At 48.2% G+C, this 21,304-nt stretch overlaps 1 protein-coding gene across 4 annotated transcripts in view; it reads right to left on the reverse strand.

The window, feature by feature from the left end:
- The window catches only part of LOC130331005 (acid-sensing ion channel 1C-like), a 186,301-nt gene that overhangs the window by 120,880 nt on the left and 44,117 nt on the right, over positions 1–21,304 (reverse strand). For all 4 annotated transcript variants that reach the window (XM_056553662.1, XM_056553661.1, XM_056553660.1 and 1 more), the window contains 2 exons: positions 5,366–5,516; positions 498–625 (listed from right to left, as the gene is read on the reverse strand). In XM_056553662.1, coding sequence (XP_056409637.1) covers positions 498–625; positions 5,366–5,516 — 279 coding nt within the window. The remainder of the gene's footprint in view (positions 1–497; positions 626–5,365; positions 5,517–21,304) is intronic.

The following is a 21,304-nucleotide window of genomic DNA, read 5'->3' on the forward strand; positions in this document are numbered from 1 at the left end:
TCCCCCATCACCATCATCATCCTCCATCATCATCATCCACCATCACCATCCACCATCATCATCCACCATCACCATCATCATCCACCATCACCATCATCATCCATCATCCACCATCACCATCCACCATCACCATCCACCATCACCATCCACCATCACCATCATCATCCACCATCATCATCCACCATCACCATCCACCATCATCATCCACCATCACCATCCACCATCATCATCCACCATCACCATCATCATCCACCATCTTCATCTACATCATCATCACACCAAGGATTTGGAGAAGGTCATGTGACCACAGCTGCTGTAAGTTTATGGTCTTATACTTTATAAATGTAATACGGGGAAGATACAGGGGGGGGGGGAGATACAGGGGGGGGGGGAGATACAGGGGGGAGATACAGGGGTACAGCATTGATCACAATCAGGACAGAAAAGTTCTCTTACTCGTCACACATCACAGAGGTCAGACTGATAGGAAAGGATACCTGCTGCTGCTGACAGGACACAAAGGTCTGGAACCCTGGGGCCACACCGAACCCCAGCTGACCGATGTAGGGGGGCTCATCCTGACTGTGAATCTGAACCTTCACCCCGGCCTCCAGAAGAGAGTCCACTGCCCATGGGAAAGTGCGAGAAGACAGGAAAAGTTCTTTAAACGTCACAATTTCTTATGGTCTCCTACAGATTCAAGGTAATTGTCATGTTTTCTGAGGGTCTCCTACAGATACAAGGTCATTATCATGTCTTCTGAGGGTCTCCTACAGATACAAGGTCAACTCCATGTCTGCTGTGGGTCTCCTACAGATACAAGGTCATCCCCATGTCTTCTGAGGGTCTCCTACAGATACAAGGTCATTATCATGTCTTCTGAGGGTCTCCTACAGATACAAGGTCAGTATCATGTTTTCTGAGGGTCTCCTACAGATACAAGGTCATTGTCATGTCTTCTGAGGGTCTCCTACAGATACAAGGTCAGTATCATGTTTTCTGAGGGTCTCCTACAGATACAAGGTCATTGTCATGTCTTCTGAGGGTCTCATACAGATACAAGGTCATCCCCATGTCTTCTGAGGGTCTCCTACAGATACAAGGTCATTATGTCTTCTGAGGGTCTCTTACAGATACAAGGTCAGTATCATGTCTTCTGAGGGTCTCCTACAGATCCAAGGTCATCCCCATGTCTTCTGAGGGTCTCCTACAGATACAAGGTCATTATGTCTTCTGAGGGTCTCTTACAGATACAAGGTCATCCCCATGTCTTCTGAGGGTCTCCTACAGATACAAGGTCATTATTATGTCTTCTGATGGTCTCCTACAGATACAAGGTCATTATATCTTCTGAGGGTCTCATACAGATACAAGGTCATCCCCATGTCTTCTGAGGGTCTCCTACAGATACAAGGTCATTATGTCTTTTGAGGGTCTCCTACAGATACAAGGTCATTATGCCTTCTGAGGGTCTCCTACAGATACAAGGTCATTATCATGTCTTCTGAGGGTCTCCTACAGGTACAAGGTCATCCCCATGTCTCCTGAGGGTCTCCTACAGGTACAAGGTCATCCCCATGTCTTCTGAGGGTCTCCTACAGGTACAAGGTCATTATCATGTCTTCTGAGGGTCTCCTACAGATACAAGGTCATTATCATGTCTTCTGAGGGTCTCCTACAGATACAAGGTCAACCCCATGTCTACTGTGGTCTCCTACAGATACAAGGTCATTATCATGTTTTCTGAGGGTCTCCTACAGATACAAGGTCATTATCATGTCTTCTGAGGGTCTCCTACAGATACAAGGTCATTATCATGTCTTCTGAGGGTCTCCTACAGGTACATGGTCATCCCCATGTCTCCTGAGGGTCTCCTACAGGTACAAGGTCATCCCCATGTCTTCTGAGGGTCTCCTACAGGTACAAGGTCATTATCATGTCTTCTGAGGGACTCCTACAGATACAAGGTCATTATCATGTCTTCTGAGGGTCTCCTACAGATCCAAGGTCATCCCCATGTCTTCTGAGGGTCTCCTACAGATACAAGGTCATTATGTCTTCTGAGGGTCTCTTACAGATACAAGGTCAGTATCATGTCTTCTGAGGGTCTCCTACAGATACATGGTCATCCCCATGTCTTCTGAGGGTCTCCTACAGATACAAGGTCATTATTATGTCTTCTGAGGGTCTCCTACAGATACAAGGTCATTATGTCTTCTGAGGGTCTCCTACAGGTACAAGGTCATCCCCATGTCTTCTGAGGGTCTCCTACAGGTAAAAGGTCATTATCATGTCTTCTGAGGGTCTCCTACAGATACAAGGTCATTATCATGTCTTCTGAGGGTCTCCTACAGATACAAGGTCAACCCCATGTCTACTGAGGGTCTCCTACAGATACAAGGTCATTATCATGTCTTCTGAGGGTCTCCTAAAGATACAAGGTCATCCCCATGTCTGCTGAGGGTCTCCTAAAGATACAAGGTCATTATCATGTCTTCTGAGGGTCTCCTACAGATACAAGGTCATTATCATGTCTTCTGAGGGTCTCCTACAGATACAAGGTCATTATCGTGTCTTCTGAGGGTCTCCTGCAGATACAAGGTCAGTATCATGTTTTCGGAGGGTATCCTACAGATACAAGGTCATTGTCATGTCTTCTGAGGGTCTCATACAGATACAAGGTCATTGTCATGTCTTCTGAGGGTCTCCTACAGGTACAAGGTCATTATGTCCTCTGAAGGTCTCCTACAGATACAAGGTCAGTATCATGTCTTCTGAGGGTCTCCTACAGATACAAGGTCATCCCCATGTCTTCTGAGGGTCTCCTACAGATACAAGGTCATTATATCTTCTGAGGGTCTCTAACAGATACATGGTCATCCCCATGTCTTCTGAGGGTCTCCTACAGATACAAGGTCAACCTCATGTCTACTGTGGGTCTCCTACAGATACAAGGTCATTATCATGTCTTCTGAGGGTCTCCTACAGATACAAGGTCATTATCATGTCTTCTGAGGGTCTCCTACAGATACAAGGTCATTATCATGTCTTCTGAGGGTCTCCTACAGATACAAGGTCATTATCATGTCTTCTGAGGGTCTCCTACAGATACAAGGTCATTATCGTGTCTTCTGAGGGTCTCCTGCAGATACAAGGTCAGTATCATGTTTTCGGAGGGTATCCTACAGATACAAGGTCATTGTCATGTCTTCTGAGGGTCTCATACAGATACAAGGTCATTGTCATGTCTTCTGAGGGTCTCCTACAGGTACAAGGTCATTATGTCCTCTGAAGGTCTCCTACAGATACAAGGTCAGTATCATGTCTTCTGAGGGTCTCCTACAGATACAAGGTCATCCCCATGTCTTCTGAGGGTCTCCTACAGATACAAGGTCATTATATCTTCTGAGGGTCTCTAACAGATACATGGTCATCCCCATGTCTTCTGAGGGTCTCCTACAGATACAAGGTCAACCTCATGTCTACTGTGGGTCTCCTACAGATACAAGGTCATTATCGTGTCTTCTGAGGGTCTCCTACAGATACAAGGTCATTATCATGTCTTCTGAGGGTCTCCTACAGATACAAGGTCATTATCATGTCTTCTGAGGGTCTCCTACAGATACAAGGTCAACCCCATGTCTACTGAGGGTCTCCTACAGATAAAAGGTCATTATCATGTCTTCTGAGGGTCTCCTACAGATACAATGTCATTATTTTGTCTTCTGAGGGTCTCCTAGAGATACAAGGTCATTATGTCTTCTGAGGGTCTCCTACAGATACAAGGTCATCCCCATGTCTTCTGATGGTCTCCTACAGGTACAAGGTCATCCCCATGTCTTCTGAGGGTCTCCTACAGGTACAAGGTCATTATCATGTCTTCTGAGGGTCTCCTACAGATACAAGGTCATTATCATGTCTTCTGAGGGTCTCCTACAGATACAAGGTCAACCCCATGTCTACTGAGGGTCTCCTACAGATACAAGGTCATTATCATGTCTTCTGAGGGTCTCCTAAAGATACAAGGTCATCCCCATGTCTGCTGAGGGTCTCCTAAAGATACAAGGTCATTATCATGTCTTCTGAGGGTCTCCTACAGATACAAGGTCATTATCATGTCTTCTGAGGGTCTCCTACAGATACAAGGTCATTATCGTGTCTTCTGAGGGTCTCCTACAGATACAAGGTCAGTATCATGTTTTCGGAGGGTCTCCTACAGATACAAGGTCATTGTCATGTCTTCTGAGGGTCTCATACAGATACAAGGTCATTGTCATGTCTTCTGAGGGTCTCCTACAGGTACAAGGTCATTATGTCCTCTGAAGGTCTCCTACAGATACAAGGTCAGTATCATGTCTTCTGAGGGTCTCCTACAGATACAAGGTCATCCCCATGTCTTCTGAGGGTCTCCTACAGATACAAGGTCATTATATCTTCTGAGGGTCTCTAACAGATACATGGTCATCCCCATGTCTTCTGAGGGTCTCCTACAGATACAAGGTCAACCTCATGTCTACTGTGGGTCTCCTACAGATACAAGGTCATTATCATGTCTTCTGAGGGTCTCCTACAGATACAAGGTCATTATCATGTCTTCTGAGGGTCTCCTACAGATACAAGGTCATTATGTCTTCTGAGGGTTTCCTACAGATACAAGGTCATCCCCATGTCTTCTGAGGGTCTCCTACAGATACAAGGTCATTATGTCTTCTGAGGGTCTCCTACAGATACAAGGTCATCCCCATGTCTTCTGAGGGTCTCCTACAGGTACAAGGTCATCCCCATGTCTTCTGAGGGTCTCCTACAAGTATAAGGTCATCCCCATGTCTTCTGAGGGTCTCCTACAGGTACAAGGTCATTATCATGTCTTCTGAGGGTCTCTTACAGATACAAGGTCATTATCATGTCTTCTGAGGGTCTCTTACAGATACAAGGTCATTATCATGTCTTCTGAGGGTCTCCTACAGATACAAGGTCAGTAGGAGGGTCTTCTAACAGATACAAGGTCATTATCATGTCTTCTGAGGGTCTCCTACAGGTACAAGGTCATCCCCATGTCTTCTGAGGGTCTCCTACAGGTACAAGGTCATTATCATGTCTTCTGAGGGTCTCCTACAGGTACAAGGTCATTATCATGTCTTCTGAGGGTCTCTTACAGGTACAAGGTCATTATCATGTCTTCTGAGGGTCTCTTACAGGTACAAGGTCATTATCATGTCTTCTGAGGGTCTCCTACAGATACAAGGTCAGTAGGAGGGTCTTCTAACAGAGCCTCACTACCTTATCTACTCTCCAACACATATTGACAATTATTTATGACTTTTTAGTTGTACTTACGTATCTCACCTGTGCGAACATCACTTACCTGTATCCTCCACCACCGGGATGTACTCGTCCTGCTGTATGTCCAGCATTAGTTCCAGGCCATTCCCGGTGCCCCCCTTTAGGGTATACAGCAGCTCGTATCCCGGCTTTCCAGAGTTAAAGGTGTAGCACTTCCCATTGCTTGTGTATTCCTGAGACACAAGAGACAAGATGGAGACCACACAGGAGGATAAGAGAGAAATCGTGAAGAAACCTCCAAAACACATACGTACAATTTGTATGGATCTATTAATAAAAAGAACTGCCGTAAAAGTATTTGCCCCCTTACTGGGAGCGGGCTGTCACACTGGAGGTAACTGGAAGCGGGCTGTCACACTGGAGGTAACTGGGAGCGGGCTGTCACACTGGAGGTAACTGGGAGGAGGCTGTCACACTGGAGGTAACTGGGAGGAGGCTGTCACACTGGAGGTAACTGGGAGCGGGCTGTCACACTGGAGGTAACTGGGAGCGGGCTGTCACACTGGAGGTAACTGGGAGCGGGCTGTCACACTGGAGGTAACTGGGAGGAGGCTGTCACACTGGAGGTAACTGGGAGGAGGCTGTCACACTGGAGGTAACTGGGAGCGGGCTGTCACACTGGAGGTAACTGGGAGGAGGCTGTCACACTGGAGGTAACTGGGAGCGGGCTGTCACACTGGAGGTAACTGGGAGGAGGCTGTCACACTGGAGGTAACTGGGAGCGGGCTGTCACACTGGAGGTAACTGGGAGGAGGCTGTCACACTGGAGGTAACTGGGAGCGGGCTGTCACACTGGAGGTAACTGGGAGGAGGCTGTCACACTGGAGGTAACTGGGAGCAGGCTGTCACACTGGAGGTAACTGGGAGCAGGCTGTCACACTGGAGGTAACTGGGAGCGGGCTGTCACACTGGAGGTAACTGGGAGCAGGCTGTCACACTGGAGGTAACTGGGAGGAGGGTGTCACACTGGAGGTAACTGGGAGCGGGCTGTCACACTGGATGTAACTGGAAGCGGACTGTCACACTGGAGGTAACTGGAAGCGGACTGTCACACTGGAGGTAACTGGAAGCGGGCTGTCACACTGGAGGTAACTGGAAGCGGGCTGTCACACTGGAGGTAACTGGGAGGAGGCTGTCACACTGGAGGTAACAGGGAGCAGGCTGTCACACTGGAGGTAACTGGGAGCGGGCTGTCACACTGGAGGTAACTGGGAGCAGGCTGTCACACTGGAGGTAACTGGGAGCGGGCTGTCACACTGGAGGTAACTGGGAGCGGGCTGTCACACTGAAGGTAACTGGGAGGAGGGTGTCACACTGGAGGTAACTGGGAGCGGGCTGTCACACTGGAGGTAACTGGAAGCGGGCTGTCACACTGGAGGTAACTGGAAGCGGGCTGTCACACTGGAGGTAACTGGGAGGAGGCTGTCACACTGGAGGTAACAGGGAGGAGGCTGTCACACTGGAGGTAACTGGGAGGAGGCTGTCACACTGGAGGTAACTGGGAGGAGGCTGTGAGTTGGTTCTCACTCCTCATAGAATGTAATCTCTTGTGATCAGGACCCTCACTCCTCATAGACTGTAATCTCTTGTGATCAGGGTCCTCACTCCTCATAGACTGTAATCTCTTGTGATCAGGACCCTCACTCCTCATAGACTGTAATCTCTTGTGATCAGGATCCTCACTCCTCATAGACTGTAATCTCTGGTGATCAGGATCCTCACTCCTCATAGACTGTAATCTCTTGTGATCAGGGTCCTCACTCCTCATAGACTGTAATCTCTTGTGATCAGGACCCTCACTCCTCATAGACTGTAATCTCTTGTGATCAGGGTCCTCACTCCTCATAGACTGTAAACTCTTGTGATCGGGACCCTCACTCCTCATAGGCTGTAATCTCTTGTGATCGGTATCCTCACTCCTCATAGACTGTAATCTCTTGTGATCAGGATCCTCACTCCTCATAGACTGTAATCTCTTGTGATCAGGATCCTCACTCCTCATAGACTGTAATCTCTTGTGATCAGGGTCCTCACTCCTCATAGACTGTAATCTCTTGTGATCAGGATCCTCACTCCTCATAGACTGTAATCTCTTGTGATCAGGGTCCTCACTCCTCATAGACTGTAATCTATTGTGATCAGGACCCTCACTCCTCATAGACTGTAAGATCTTGTGATCAGGATCCTCACTCCTCATAGACTGTAATCTCTTGTGATCAGGACCCTCACTCCTCATAGACTGTAATCTCTTGTGATCAGGGTCCTCACTCCTCATAGACTGTAATCTCTTGTGATCAGGGTCCTCACTCCTCATAGACTGTAATCTCTTGTGATCAGGGTCCTCACTCCTCATAGACTGTAATCTCTTGTGATCAGGGTCCTCACTCCTCATAGACTGTAATCTCTTGTGATCAGGATCCTCACTCCTCATAGACTGTAATCTCTTGTGATCAGGATCCTCACTCCTCATAGACTGTAATCTCTTGTGATCAGGGTCCTCACTCCTCATAGACTGTAATCTCTTGTGATCAGGATCCTCACTCCTCATAGACTGTAATCTCTTGTGATCAGGGTCCTCACTCCTCATAGACTGTAATCTCTTGTGATCAGGATCCTCACTCCTCATAGACTGTAATCTCTTGTGATCAGGATCCTCACTCCTCATAGACTGTAATCTCTTGTGATCAGGGTCCTCACTCCTCATAGACTGTAATCTCTTGTGATCAGGGTCCTCACTCCTCATAGACTGTAATCTCTTGTGATCAGGGTCCTCACTCCTCATAGACTGTAATCTCTTGTGATCAGGACCCTCACTCCTCATAGACTGTAATCTCTTGTGATCAGGATCCTCACTCCTCATAGACTGTAAACTCTTGTGATCGGGACCCTCACTCCTCATAGGCTGTAATCTCTTGTGATCGGTATCCTCACTCCTCATAGACTGTAATCTCTTGTGATCAGGATCCTCACTTCTCATAGACTGTAATCTCTTGTGATCAGGATCCTCACTCCTCATAGACTGTAATCTCTTGTGATCAGGACCCTCATAGACTGTAATCTCTTGTGATCAGGATCCTCACTTCTCATAGACTGTAATCTCTTGTGATCAGGATCCTCACTCCTCATAGACTGTAATCTCTTGTGATCAGGACCCTCATAGACTGTAATCTCTTGTGATCAGGATCCTCACTTCTCATAGACTGTAATCTCTTGTGATCAGGATCCTCACTCCTCATAGACTTTAATCTCTTGTGATCAGGACCCTCACTCCTCATAGACTGTAATCTCTTGTGATCAGGACCCTCACTCCTCATAGACTGTAATCTCTTGTGATCAGGACCCTCACTCCTCATAGACTGTAATCTCTTGTGATCAGGACCCTCACTCCTCATAGACTGTAATCTCTTGTGATCAGGGCCCTCACTCCTCATAGACTGTAATCTCTTGTGATCAGGACCCTCACTCCTCATAGACTGTAATCTCTTGTGATCAGGATCCTCACTCCTCATAGACTGTAATCTCTTGTGATCAGGACCCTCACTCCTCATAGACTGTAATCTCTTGTGATCAGGACCCTCACTCCTTATAGACTGTAATCTCTTGTGATCAGGGCCCTCACTCCTCATAGACTGTAATCTTTTGTGATCAGGACCCTCACTCCTCATAGACTGTAATCTCTTGTGATCAGGACCCTCACTCCTCATAGACTGTAATCTTTTGTGATCAGGATCCTCACTCCTCATAGACTGTAATCTCTTGTGATCAGGATCCTCACTCCTCATAGACTGTAATCTCTTGTGATCAGGATCCTCTCTCGCCCACTCCGGGATGTCAGGGGTTAAGCCTCTTTCTCTTTGTTTCTATGGCCTCCAATGATAATGGTTATTGAGCGGAGCAGAGAGCGCAGACCCCTGGGGGGGATCGGATACAGGGACCGGAGGTGTCACATTCACTGCAGGACATTAGTGAAATATAAGACCTGAGGACGACAAGATGTCATGTACCACAGGAGAGGAGGAGATACACGGCTCAGCAGTCAGTATCACACAGCAGATGAGATACACGGCTCAGCAGTCAGTATCACACAGCAGATGAGATACACAGCTCAGCAGTCAGTATCACACAGCAGATGATGAGATACACGGCTCAGCAGTCAGTATCACACAGCAGATGATGAGATACATGGCTCAGCAGTCAGTATCACACAGCAGATGATGAGATACACGGCTCAGCAGTCAGTATCACACAGCAGATGATGAGATACATGGCTCAGCAGTCAGTATCACACAGCAGATGATGAGATACACGGCTCAGCATTCAGTATCAAACACCAGACGATAATGCGGTGTCCCAATGCAGGACAATCTTGTTCCCCTGTCCTGTCAGGTGGATGTGACTTTATGGGGTCTGCTCCGGCCCACCGCTCCGGGTTGAGGTGTCTTGTATTTTGGGATTCCTCTTCAATGTATTTCATCTGTTGTATGACATTGTATGCTGCTGTCATGGAAAGAGTTAACTGTATCTCTGAAGCAGGATGCATGGGAAATCACATGTGAAGTTTGGCCAATCAGGGCCTCCAGTCCTTCTCCACCCAGGTCCATCCAAACGGGGAGGAGTCAGTGTGTGCAGAGATGGTCCAGACCTCACCCCACCAGGACCGGCCCACAGACCCAGGTATAGCTGTTCACCAGGATTCCCCCGACCAGCGGAGGAGTCTCTTGGGGCCCCACAGCGGAGGAGTCTCCTGGGTCCCCACAGCGGAGGAGTCTCCTGGGGCCCCACAGCGGAGGAGTCTCCTGGGTCCCCACAGCGGAGGAGTCTCATGGGGCCCCACAGCGGAGGAGTCTCCTGGGGCCCCACAGCGGAGGAGTCTCCTGGGGCCCCACAGCGGAGGAGTCTCCTGGGGCCCCACAGCGGAGGAGTCTCATGGGGCCCCACAGCGGAGGAGTCTCATGGTAAGCACCTACTTTCTGTCCAGTGAAGCGGCGAAAGGCAGTGATTGTCAGCTCCTAGGTCAAGTCTAATTCAGTCTAGTTTCGTCAGATATAGTCACGTCAAGGCTAGTCAGATATAGTCATGTCTCAGTCATTAAACACTACAAGTCCCAGAGTGCCCATCAATACTACTGTGGTTTCCTTCAGCCACAATGCACTAAAAATAAAGTGTCCTGTCTGCACCGTATCTGCAAGTCCTGAAATTACCAGCGGTTCTTACCCAGAGATGACTGCATCCCTGGAGTGCGAAAGGTTAATAGTCCTGGCGTCACATGACACATAAGTCTACAAAACACACTATTAGCCAACACCACAATAGGACCCCCTGTATATAGGACCTCCTGTATATAGGACCCCCTGTATATAGGACCCCCTGTATATAGGACCCCCTGTATATAGGACCCCCTGTATATAGGACCTCCAGTATATAGGACCCTCTGTACATAGGACCCCCTGTACATAGGACCCCCTGTATATAGGACCTCCTGTATATAGGACCCCTTGTATATAGGACCCCTGTATATAGGACCTCCAGTATATAGGACCCCCTGTACATAGGACCCCCTGTACATAGGACCCCCTGTACATAGGACCCCTGTATATAGGACCTCCTGTATATAGGACCTCCAGTACATAGGACCACCTGTACATAGGACCCCCTGTATATAGGACTCCTGTATATAGGACCCCTGTATATAGGACCTCCTGTACATAGGACCCCCTGTATATAGGACTCCTGTATATAGGACCCCAGTATATAGGACCTCCAGTATATAGGACCCCCAGTATATAGGACCCCCTGTATATAGGACCCCCAGTATATAGGACCCCTGTACACAGGACCCCCAGTATATAAGACTCCCTGTATATAGGACCCCCTGTATATAGGACCCCTGTATATAGGACCCCCTGTATATAGGACCCCTGTATATAGGACCTCCTGTATATAGGACCCCCTGTATATAGGACCCCCTGTACATAGGACCCCCTGTATATAGAACCCCCAGTATATAGGACTCCCTGTATATAGGACCCCCTGTATATAGAACTCCTGTATATAGGACCCCTGTATATAGGACCCCCCAGTATATAGGACCCCCTGTATATAGGACCCCCTGTATATAGGACCCCCTGTATATAGGACCCCCAGTATAAAGGACCCCCTGTATATAGGACCTCCTGTATATATAACTCCTGTATATAGGACTCCTGTATATAGGACCCCCCAGTATATAGGACCCCCCAGTATATAGGATTCCTGTATATAGGACTCCTGTATATAGGACATCTGTACATAGGACCCCCATTATATAGGACCCCCTGTACATAGGACTCCTGTTTATAGGACCCCCTGTATATAGGACCTCCTGTATATAGGACCCCCTGTATATAGGACCCCCTGTATATAGGACTCCTGTATATAGGGCCCCCTGTACATAGGACCCCCTGTATATAGGACCTCCTGTATATAGGACCTCCTGTATATAGGACCCCTTGTATATAGGACACCATGTACATAAGACCCCTATATATATATATATATATATATAAATAATATATAGGACTCCTGTATATAGGAACTCGTGTATATAGGACCCCCTGTACATAGGACACCCTGGATATAGGACCCCCTGTATATATGACCCCATGCACATAGGACACCATGTACATAGGACCCCCTGTATATAGGACCCCTTGTATATAGGACCCCTTGTATATAGGACCCCTATATATATATATATGACTCCTGTATATAGGAACTAATGTATATAGGACCTCCTGTACATAGGACCCCCTGTACATAGGACCCCCTGGATATAGGATTCCCTGTATATAGGACCCCCTGTATATAGGACCCCCTGTATATAGGACCTCCTGTATATATAACTCCTGTATATAGGACTCCTGTATATAGGACCCCCCAGTATATAGGACCCCCCAGTATATAGGATTCCTGTATATAGGACTCCTGTATATAGGACACCTGTACATAGGACCCCCATTATATAGGACCCCCTGTATATAGGACCCCCTGTACATAGGACTCCTGTTTATAGGACCCCCTGTATATAGGACCTCCTGTATATAGGACCCCCTGTATATAGGACCCCCTGTATATAGGACTCCTGTATATAGGGCCCCCTGTACATAGGACCCCCTGTATATAGGACCTCCTGTATATAGGACCTCCTGTATATAGGACCCCTTGTATATAGGACACCATGTACATAAGACCCCTATATATATATATATATATATATATATATATATATAATATATAGGACTCCTGTATATAGGAACTCGTGTATATAGGACCCCCTGTACATAGGACACCCTGGATATAGGACCCCCTGTATATATGACCCCTTGTATATAGGACCTCCTGTATATAGGACCCCTATATATATATATATATATGACTCCTGTATATAGGAACTAATGTATATAGGACCCCCTGTACATAGGACCCCCTGTACATAGGACCCCCTGGATATAGGATTCCCTGTATATAGGACCCCCTGTATATAGGACCCCCTGTACATAGGACCCCCTGTATATAGGACCCCAGTATATAGGACCTCCAGTATATAGGACCCCCAGTATATAGGACCCCCTGTATATAGGACCCCCAGTATATAGGACCCCTGTACACAGGACCCCCAGTATATAAGACTCCCTGTATATAGGACCCCCTGTATATAGGACCCCTGTATATAGGACCCCCTGTATATAGGACCCCTGTATATAGGACCCCCTGTATATAGGACCCCCTGTATATAGAACCCCCAGTATATAGGACTCCCTGTATATAGGACCCCCTGTATATAGAACTCCTGTATATAGGACCCCTGTATATAGGACCCCCTGTACATAGGACCCCCTGTATATAGGACCCCCTGTATATAGGACCCCCTGTATATAGGACCCCCAGTATAAAGGACCCCCTGTATATAGGACCTCCTGTATATATAACTCCTGTATATAGGACTCCTGTATATAGGACCCCCCAGTATATAGGACCCCCCAGTATATAGGATTCCTGTATATAGGACTCCTGTATATAGGACACCTGTACATAGGACCCCCATTATATAGGACCCCCATTATATAGGACCCCCTGTACATAGGACTCCTGTTTATAGGACCCCCTGTATATAGGACCCCCTGTATATAGGACCCCCTGTATATAGGACTCCTGTATATAGGGCCCCCTGTACATAGGACCCCCTGTATATAGGACCTCCTGTATATAGGACCTCCTGTATATAGGACCCCTTGTATATAGGACACCATGTACATAAGACCCCTATATATATATATATATAAATAATATATAGGACTCCTGTATATAGGAACTCGTGTATATAGGACCCCCTGTACATAGGACACCCTGGATATAGGACCCCCTGTATATATGACCCCATGCACATAGGACACCATGTACATAGGACCCCCTGTATATAGGACCCCTTGTATATAGGACCCCTTGTATATAGGACCCCTATATATATATATATGACTCCTGTATATAGGAACTAATGTATATAGGACCTCCTGTACATAGGACCCCCTGTACATAGGACCCCCTGGATATAGGATTCCCTGTATATAGGACCCCCTGTATATAGGACCCCCTGTATATAGGACCTCCTGTATATATAACTCCTGTATATAGGACTCCTGTATATAGGACCCCCCAGTATATAGGACCCCCCAGTATATAGGATTCCTGTATATAGGACTCCTGTATATAGGACACCTGTACATAGGACCCCCATTATATAGGACCCCCTGTATATAGGACCCCCTGTACATAGGACTCCTGTTTATAGGACCCCCTGTATATAGGACCTCCTGTATATAGGACCCCCTGTATATAGGACCCCCTGTATATAGGACTCCTGTATATAGGGCCCCCTGTACATAGGACCCCCTGTATATAGGACCTCCTGTATATAGGACCTCCTGTATATAGGACCCCTTGTATATAGGACACCATGTACATAAGACCCCTATATATATATATATATATATATATAAATAATATATAGGACTCCTGTATATAGGAACTCGTGTATATAGGACCCCCTGTACATAGGACACCCTGGATATAGGACCCCCTGTATATATGACCCCTTGTATATAGGACCTCCTGTATATAGGACCCCTATATATATATATATATATATATGACTCCTGTATATAGGAACTAATGTATATAGGACCTCCTGTACATAGGACCCCCTGTACATAGGACCCCCTGGATATAGGATTCCCTGTATATAGGACCCCCTGTATATAGGACCCCCTGTATATAGGACCTCCTGTATATAGGACCTCCTGTATATAGGACCTCCTGTATATTGGACCTTCTCTATATAGGATCTCCTATATATAGGACCCCCTGTATATAGGACCCCTGTATATAGGACTCCTGTATATAGGACCTCCTGTACATAGGACCCTGTATATAGGACCCCGTGTATAGTACTCCCTGTATATAGGACCTTCTCTATATAGGACCCTGTATATAGTGCAGCCTGTATATAGGACACCCTGTATATAGGACATCATGTATATAGGACCCTGTATATAGGATCTCCTGTATATTGGACCTCCTTATATAGGACCCCCTTAATATAGGACCCTGTATATAGGATCTCCTGTATATTGGACCTCCTTATATAGGACCCTTTATATAGGACCCCCTGTATATTGGACCTCCTTATATAGGACCCTTTATATAGGACCCCCTGTATATAGGACCTCTGTATATATGTGGTATCCCAGCACCAGTGGCTATCCCATGGTTTTGGACTCGGGTAGCCTGGCAGCACAAGGTGTTGGGCCCACTACTATTGTTGTAATAATTGTGTATTTATTGTAATATAAGAATATTATATTTTTCTACATTTTAATTCCTTATTGGTATATGTGTTTAATGTTATTGTACCTTTAAGAGTGTTACACATGAGACCCTGCAATGAACCCCATGTGACCCTGCCTGCCAATGAGACCCCAAAAGTCTCCTCTGTATAGTGAGGTGCAGAGGAGGAGTTAGTCAGTTCACCCTAGTGTGGCTCCTGAGCAACAGCTAAGCTCAGGTGTGCTGTGTGTCATGTGCTCTGAGGAGAGGCTCAGGTGTGCTGTGTGCTCTGAGGAGAGGCCAGGTGTGCTGTGTGTTGTGTGCTCTGAGGAGAGGCTCAGGTGTGCTGTGTGTTGTGTGCTCTGAGGAGAGGCCAGGTGTGCTGTGTGTTGTGTGCTCTGAGGAGAGGCTCAGGTGTGCTGTGTGTCATGTGCTCTGAGGAGAGGTTCAGGTGTGCTGTGTGTTGTGTGCTCTGAGGAGAGGCTCAGGTGTGCTGTGTGTTGTGTGCTCTGAGGAGAGGCTCAGGTGTGCTGTGTGCTCTGAGGAGAGGCTCAGGTGTGCTGTGTGTCATGTGCTCTGAGGAGAGGCTCAGGTGTGCTGTGTGTTGTGTGCTCTGATTAGAGGCTCAGGTGTGCTCTGAGGAAAGGCTCAGCTGTCATGTGTGTCGTGTGCTATGAGGAGAGGCACAGGTGTGCTGTGTGTCATGTGCTCTGTGGAGAGGCTCAGGTGTGCTGTGTGTCGTGTGCTCTGAGGAGAGGCTCAGGTGTGCTGTGTGTCATGTGCTCTGAGGAGAGGCCAGGTGTGCTGTGTGTTGTGTGCTCTGAGGAGAGGCTCAGGTGTGCTGTGTGTCGTGTGCTCTGAGGAGAGGCTCAGGTGTGCTGTGTGTTGTGTGCTCTGAGGAGAGGCTCAGGTGTGCTGTGTGTCATGTGCTCTGAGGAGAGGCCAGGTGTGCTGTGTGTCATGTGCTCTGAGGAGAGGCTCAGGTGTGCTGTGTGTCATGTGCTCTGAGGAGAGGCTCAGGTGTGCTGTGTGTTGTGTACTCTGAGGAGAGGCTCAGGTGTGCTGTGTGTTGTGTACTCTGAGGAGAGGCTCAGGTGTGCTGTGGGTCATGTGCTCTGAGGAGAGGCTCAGGTGTGCTGTGTACTCTGAGGAGAGGCTCAGGTGTGCTGTGTGTCGTGTGCTCTGTGGAGAGGCTCAGGTGTGCTGTGTGTCATGTGCTCTGAGGAGAGGCTCAGGTGTGCTGTGTGTCGTGTGCTCTGAGGAGAGGCTCAGGTGTGCTGTGTGTCGTGTGCTCTGAGGAGAGGCTCAGGTGTGCTGTGTACTCTGAGGAGAAGCTCAGGTGTGCTGTGTGTTGTGTGCTCTGAGGAGAGGCTCAGGTGTGCTGTGTGTCGTGTGCTCTGAGGGGAGGCTCAGGTGTGCTGTGTGTCGTGTTCTCTGAGGAGAGGCTCAGGTGTGCTGTGTGTCGTGTGCTTTGAGGAGAGGCTCAGGTGTGCTGTGTGCTCTGATTAGAGGCTCAGGTGTGCTGTGTGCTCTGAGGAAAGGCTCAGCTGTCATGTGTGTCGTGTTCTCTGAGGAGAGGCTCAGGTGTGCTGTGTGTCGTGTGCTTTGAGGAGAGGCTCAGGTGTGCTGTGTGTCGTGTGCTCTGAGGAGAGGCTCAGGTGTGCTGTTTGTCGTGTGCTCTGAGGAGAGGCTCAGGTGTGCTGTTTGTCGTGTGCTTTGAGGAGAGGCCTACTCCTTTAATCCTTCTATTGGTCATCCTACAAGTGTCACTTTCAGGAGGAATACATGGCCCTGCAGAATAGTCTATAGTGTCTTGGAAGGACCCTAGCAACCAGAAACTCAAGTCACAGTCTACAATTCTGTCTGGTGAAATCACCACAAATCTCAGCAAGGCAGCAAGGCTCGCAAGGGGTACCCTGCACTCTCACACCACGGCCTGCACAAGCTCAGTAAAGACAGTTATCTGTAACCTGACATCAGTGTGTTCATTTATTTCCTGTGTCTGGCCCAGGAGAAGCTGTCTCCAACCTCGGCCCGTGTATAGGTTAACGGTGCCCTGGCGTCACAACGTGAACAGGTACTCTTACTTACAAAAAAAGAAAAAGAAAAATAGCCAGCAAAACTACTTAAAAAAACTTTTTTTTGCAACTTAGGGGGAATTGCACCCTCTGTAGTTGTGCACCCCTCCCCTTTTTCACAGGAGGTATTTTAATTTAAATTGATAATGGATCCAGCATGTCACCCAGTCAGAGGCCATATGCCCAGCAAGAAGTGAGTGTTATGAGTGTTAGGCTCAGAATGTGTGTTAGGGTCCCATCTGAAATGAGGTCACCTCCGCGTGGTGGATGGGGGGACACCCTTTGATCAAAAAGTGCGCTAAGAACCTCAATTTTTTTGACCAAGTAAGCTGCTGCAATCTGCTTTTTTGTATACTCTGTATTTGCCACAGCAGCGTGCACCCGTGTATTAGGTAGTTGTGCTGGCTATTTTTATTTTTTTGCAACTTAGGGGGAATGGACCTGGTCCTGTCCCTGTCTAAAGTCCCCTCAGCTAGAGTCCCTCCATTCCACAGGGCTCTCCTGCAGGGCTTGCCCCTTGGTCGCCTCATATAAATGTATTTTTGTATAGTGTACAAATGTATAGGACCTACCCAGGTCACATGGTATGTCATAATGGTTGTATAGATATTTAGGACCTTCCGGGGTCATGTGATGATGTCATGTGATGTACCCAGAGTTCTCTGTGTTCAGGACTTACAGGCTTGGCAACCAATGGGATTAGTCCAGCCCCCTTAATATATAAGGTTCTAGTTTCCAAATTCTCTCTCTTGTTCCTGCACTCTCTTAGCTCTTAGTTCCGGACGATCAATCTGCAAATCAGCATATCTTCATTCATCTCAACTAGGACAAAGCCTAAAGGACCAGCAGCCACTAAAACCGTGAGCTATAAAGCTCAATCTACAAATCCTTGTGACTACTATTCTACTCAAATCTTATAATTAGTAGCACAGTGGCCTGCTTAAAGCTCATCATCCCAGCCAGGCCTGTGAGGAACCTGCATTCCGGTTACCTCAGGAGAAACTGTACAATTGTAAAGATTATTGCATAAAAGTTCAAGTAAAAGTTTCCAGTTATCTCATAAAATCTGCTGTGGACATTCCGTTTATTATCCCTGCCATTTTTGGTCCGGTTGGCGGCAGGATCTCCTATACTAAGCAAACTGCATCCTGGCGTCAGGACAATAAAGGGTTAATACCACCAGACGCTTTAATATCATTGCAAAACCCCAGTCACCACAACCCTTTTGGCGTCCTACAAACAGGATTCGGGTGTGTGCCTTTAATAACTTTGCTACCCTGACCACCCGCAACGAAAAATGGGTGTATACAGTTATTACAAGAGCCATAGTCTCCCCCTATGCAGGAATGTGTTTTATGAACTGTCTGGGATTATCGCAAGTTGCGATTGAAATAGCACCCAAAAGTGTACCGGACTGGAGGGGCAAGCTGTGCATAAGTAGCTTGCCCCCTGACTGGTGAGCAGTTAAGGGGTTAAGAAATATACAGGCAAGGTTTTTAGCCCCCTCCCCCGCCTGTAAAACTTGTGGGTAAATATAGTGGTATGTCCCATGGGTGGGAGGGAAGGAGTGCACCAATCAGGGGTTTAATAGTTTCCCGGGCTTTCAGGGGCCCTCCCCTGGGTATTTATAGATGTGGTGCTTCCCTTCCCCCCTCAATCTGCCCAGGACCCAGAGTTTTGCTGCTGGCTGGTATGTTTTTACATCTTATGGCCCAGGTGGAGCGTGAGGGTTGGCTTGCTCGCTTGTTGGCTAAGCTGGTCTCCCCTCCTGTTGCACCTGCGGCATTGGCGTTTAGAGTAGGAGGCTGGCGGTTCTCCAGGCAGTCCCGCCCTCCCTCACGCCGTAGTTCCTTTGAACCCTTTCCCCTGCCAGTACCCTGAACCCTCTCCCCTGCCCGTACCCTCAGCCCTCTCCCCTGCCCGTACCGAGCCCTCTCCCCTGCCCGTACCCTCAGCCTTCTCCCCTGCCCGTACCCTCAGCGCTTTCCCCTGCCCGTACCCTCAGCCCTTTCCCCTGCCCGTACCCTCAGCCCTCTCTCCTGCCCGTACCCTGAACCCTCTCCCCTGCCCGTACCCTCAGCCCTCCCCCCTGCCCGTACCCTCAGCCCTTCCCCCTGCCCGTACCCTCAGCCCTCTCTCCTGCCCGTACCCTGAACCCTCTCCCCTGCCCGTACCCTCAGCCCTCCCCCCTGCCCGTACCCTCAGCCCTTCCCCCTGCCCGTACCCTGAGCCATCTCCCCTGCCCGTACCCTGAGCCCTCTCCCCTGCCCGTACCCTCAGCCCTCTCCCCTGCCCGTACCCTCAGCCCTTTCCCCTGCCCGTACCCTGAGCCCTCTCCCCTGCCCGTACCTTGTGCCCTTTCTCCCACGTCCTTTCGTCGGTCCTGTCATGCGACTGCTGGATTTTCGACGCAGCCTCCCGTGCGCACGGCTCTGCTTCCGCCCGCCCCTGCGCTGTGACGGGTTTGCGCGTGAGCTCCGGCTCGCCCGGAGCGTTGGCTGCGCATCTGTCACAGCGTCCCCAATGCAGAGCAGTCTGCAGCTCCTTATGAGCGCGCTCTGCTTTTTCTCCTTTTCCCTGCTGCTGTCCCATCCATTTACGGCGGTGGCGGCCCCTGGACGGCTGCTGCTGTTCTTAGCCCCTTAGCACAAATGGACATTTATTAACGTCCATTTGCGCATCCCCGGCTATGATGCGCGCTCACATGCTGAGCGCACATTATAGCCTGTGGTCCCGGTTGCTATAAGCAACCAGGACCCATGCTAATGCCGGACATCGCCGATCGGGCAGATGTTCGGCATTAACTCTTTGGACGAGGCGATCAAAGTTGATCACCGCGTCTGAATGTGACAGTACAATCATCCCGGCTGCTCAGTCGGGCTGATCGGGACCATCGCAACAAAATCGCGATGTCCCGATCAGCTGGGAAGCAGCAGGAGGGTCACTCACCTGCCTCCTGCGCGTCCGATCGTCGTTTGATTGCTTTAAGCCTGAAATCCAGGCTTGAGCAATCGATCGCCGATAACGCTGATCATTGCCATGTTAATACATGGCAAGTGATCAGTGTGTGCAGTGTCATAGCCCCCTATGGGAGCTATGGCATTGCAAAAATAAAATTTGAAAAGTTGAAGATCATTAACCCTTTCCATAAAGTTTTGAATCCCCCCCCTTTTTTTCCCCATACGTGTGTGTGTGTATGTATGTATATATATGTATGTGTGTATATGTATATATATATATATATATATATATATATATATATATATATATATGTGTGTGTATAAAAATAATAATATAAAAAATAAATAAATAAATAAATACATTTAAAAAAATTAAATAAAAAATGTAAACCTATATTACAACAATCATACGCGTATGTGGTATTGCCACGTGCGTGCATGTCCGAATTGTAAAAATATATCATCAATTTAACCGCACGGTCAATGACGCACGCAAAAAAAAAAAAAAAATATTAAAAATAAATGAGTCCAAAGCCCATGATCGTTTTTTATAACAAGAAAAATATATATATAAAAAAATAACAAAAAACGGATAAACAGCGATCAAAAATCAGATCAAAACAATTATGGGACCGCTGTAAACTTCAGATCACGGCGCAAAATAAATGAGCCCTCGTACCGTCCCTACTCCTTTACTCAGCTCCCCACCCCCACCACTCTAGCACCCCCCTTGCCTCCTACTGCTGCAGGTCCCCCCCCTTTTCCTCCAGCTTCTTCAGTGCTCCTCATGGTTCTTGCTGCCACTGCACCCCCCCCGCCTCCCCCATCACCTCTCCGCCCCGAATTCCCCCCCCCCAACCCCGCTGCTGCTGTCCCTCTTCCTCCTGCCTCTCCAGTGCCCCCCATGGAGGGGTAGGGAGTGCTCCCATGATTTCATGTTGCTCTTCCCCCTCTGGGGCTGGATGGGAGCATAGACATATTCGTCGCCGCTCTGGCCCTGGGAGGCGGTGTTTTTTGGGCCTTCTGCTCACCTGCAGGGATTAAGTGGTTCGGCACCTCATG

The sequence above is a fragment of the Hyla sarda genome, unplaced genomic scaffold (assembly GCF_029499605.1).
Source record: "Hyla sarda isolate aHylSar1 unplaced genomic scaffold, aHylSar1.hap1 scaffold_345, whole genome shotgun sequence".
In the NCBI taxonomy this organism is placed as follows: domain Eukaryota; kingdom Metazoa; phylum Chordata; class Amphibia; order Anura; family Hylidae; genus Hyla; species Hyla sarda.